This window comes from Fulmarus glacialis, unplaced genomic scaffold (genome assembly GCF_000690835.1).
Source record: "Fulmarus glacialis isolate BGI_N327 unplaced genomic scaffold, ASM69083v1 scaffold30410, whole genome shotgun sequence".
NCBI lineage: Eukaryota > Metazoa > Chordata > Aves > Procellariiformes > Procellariidae > Fulmarus > Fulmarus glacialis.
In genome coordinates this window covers 1-1,945 of record NW_009188868.1, presented here as the reverse complement: position 1 = coordinate 1,945, position 1,945 = coordinate 1, and the positions used below count along the sequence as shown (strand labels likewise).

The window sequence follows — 1,945 nt, the reverse complement described above, 5'->3', positions numbered from 1 at the left end:
GCTGCTCCTCCAAAACCAGAGAGGGGGTTTAATGGCTGAGCCTTGCTCCCCTACAAGGTCCCAGTTCAGCCCACGTGCCAGAGGCTCCGTTTGGGCAGGGAGATGGTTTTTAGAGATTTTTTTCCCCCTGCCATCCCTCCATCGGATCCTGTGGGAAAGCAGCCAAACCTCAGCTGCTCGTGACCACTTCCAGGTCTTTAGGGCTGGGAAAGTGCAAGATCCTCACAGATTTGGGGGGTTTAGGCTTGTCGGAGTGGGGCAGTTCTGGGGGGGCGGCAGGACTGGGGAGGTTTTGCTCCCAGGGCAAAAAAAAGGCGGCTCTGCCCGGGGAGAGGTGCAGCCTGGGGAAGAGCCTGGGGTGCCGCTGGTCCGCTCCCCCCCGCCCCTGAGGTTGACAGGACAAGACCTGGGTGAGGGAAGGGTCAGGGAGTTGAAGAAGCGACAAACTCACTGCGAAGCAAGGCAGTCTTTTGCTGGGGGAGGTCCAGACCCTAGGGACACCTCTGCTGAGCTCTCTGAGCAATGACCAGTTTCACGGACTCACAGAATCACAGAATCATTTAGGTTGGAAAAGACCTTTAAGTTCATCGAGTCCAACCGTAAACCTAACACTGCCAACTCCACCACTAAGCCATGTCCCTAAGTGCCACATCTACACGTCTTTTAAATACCTTCAGGGCTGGTGACCAACCACTGTCCAATGCTTGACAACCCTTTTGGGAAGAAAGGTGAAAAAATTATTCCTAATATCCAATCTAAACCTCCCCTGGCACAACTTGAGGCTGTTTCCTCTCATCCTACCTACTTCTTGGGAGAAGAGACTGACCCCCACCTCGCTCCAACCTCCTTTCAGGTAGTTGTAGAGCGCGATGAGGTCTCCCCTCAGCCTCCTCTTCTCCAGGCTAAACAACCCCAGTTCCCTCAGCCGCTCCTCATCAGACGTGCTCCAGGCCCTTCACCAGCTTCGTTGCTCTTCTTTGGACACAAAGTTTGCACCAGTATAGCCCAGTGTCCACCAACAACTGTGACCAGCCCATGGGAGACATCTCCTTCCCAGCCCAGCCATTCATCTTTACTCCCACTTTGCATCACGCGGCAGACGGCCCGTGCCCCGTGCTGCTGGGGGCTCTGGGGACACAGGGACCAGCGCTCGAAAGCGCAGCTCCCGTGGGGTGACACATCACCGCTGTCCTTGGCTCGCCGGTGCCTCTCGTTCCTGCTGGGTTTTGGTGCAACCATGGCAGTTTGGCTTCTAAAAGCTTTTACCGAGGGGCTTTTGAAGGCCAGATAACATTATACTGAGGACTGTACGGGTGTTTGCGGGGCCGGGGTGCACATTGCCCTGGAGCAGTGAGGACAGGGGCTGTGCGGTGACACCTCTCGCCTTCACACCTCAGAGATGCCCTCAGTCTCTTTTTGCGGGAGAGGTTTGGCAGAGGTGTGCCATGGGCTGGGGGTTTCTGGAGCCCTGTGGGGCACCCCGCGTGTGACCCAACACACGAAGGATGGGATACCCCATACGGGACACCCCACCTGAAGGACGTGGGGGATCCTTCATAGGGCACCCCAGGTGGGACACAGCACAATGGGACACCCTGCACGGGGTACAGCATGTGGGGCACCCCACATAGGGCACAGCAGACGGGGCCGCTGCATGGGGTACCCCACATAAGGCACAACACGTGGGGCATGCTGCGAGGGACCAGCTGGGCACAGTGTGTCTCACCCTGGCTCTCCTCTTGCAGGTCTGGTTCCAGAACCGAAGAGCCAAGTGGAGGCGGCAGGAGAAGATGGAGGCCAGCTCCATGAAGCTCCACGACACCCCCGTGCTCTCCTTCAACCGGCCCCCCATGACACCCAATGTGGGGCCCATGAGCAACTCCCTCCCACTCGACCCGTGGCTGACGTCCCCCATCTCCAGCGCCACCACGGTCCACAGCATCCC

General features: G+C 58.2%; 1 protein-coding gene across 1 annotated transcript in view; it reads left to right on the top strand.

The window, feature by feature from the left end:
- The window catches only part of LOC104078494 (retinal homeobox protein Rx1), a gene marked incomplete at its 3' end in the record, with an annotated part of 4,490 nt that extends 2,550 nt beyond the window's left edge, over positions 1-1,940 (top strand). The window contains exon 3 of the mRNA XM_009580147.1: positions 1,746-1,940. Within this exon, the coding sequence (XP_009578442.1) occupies positions 1,746-1,940 (195 nt within the window). The remainder of the gene's footprint in view (positions 1-1,745) is intronic.
- Between the last annotated feature and the right edge of the window lie 5 nt (positions 1,941-1,945).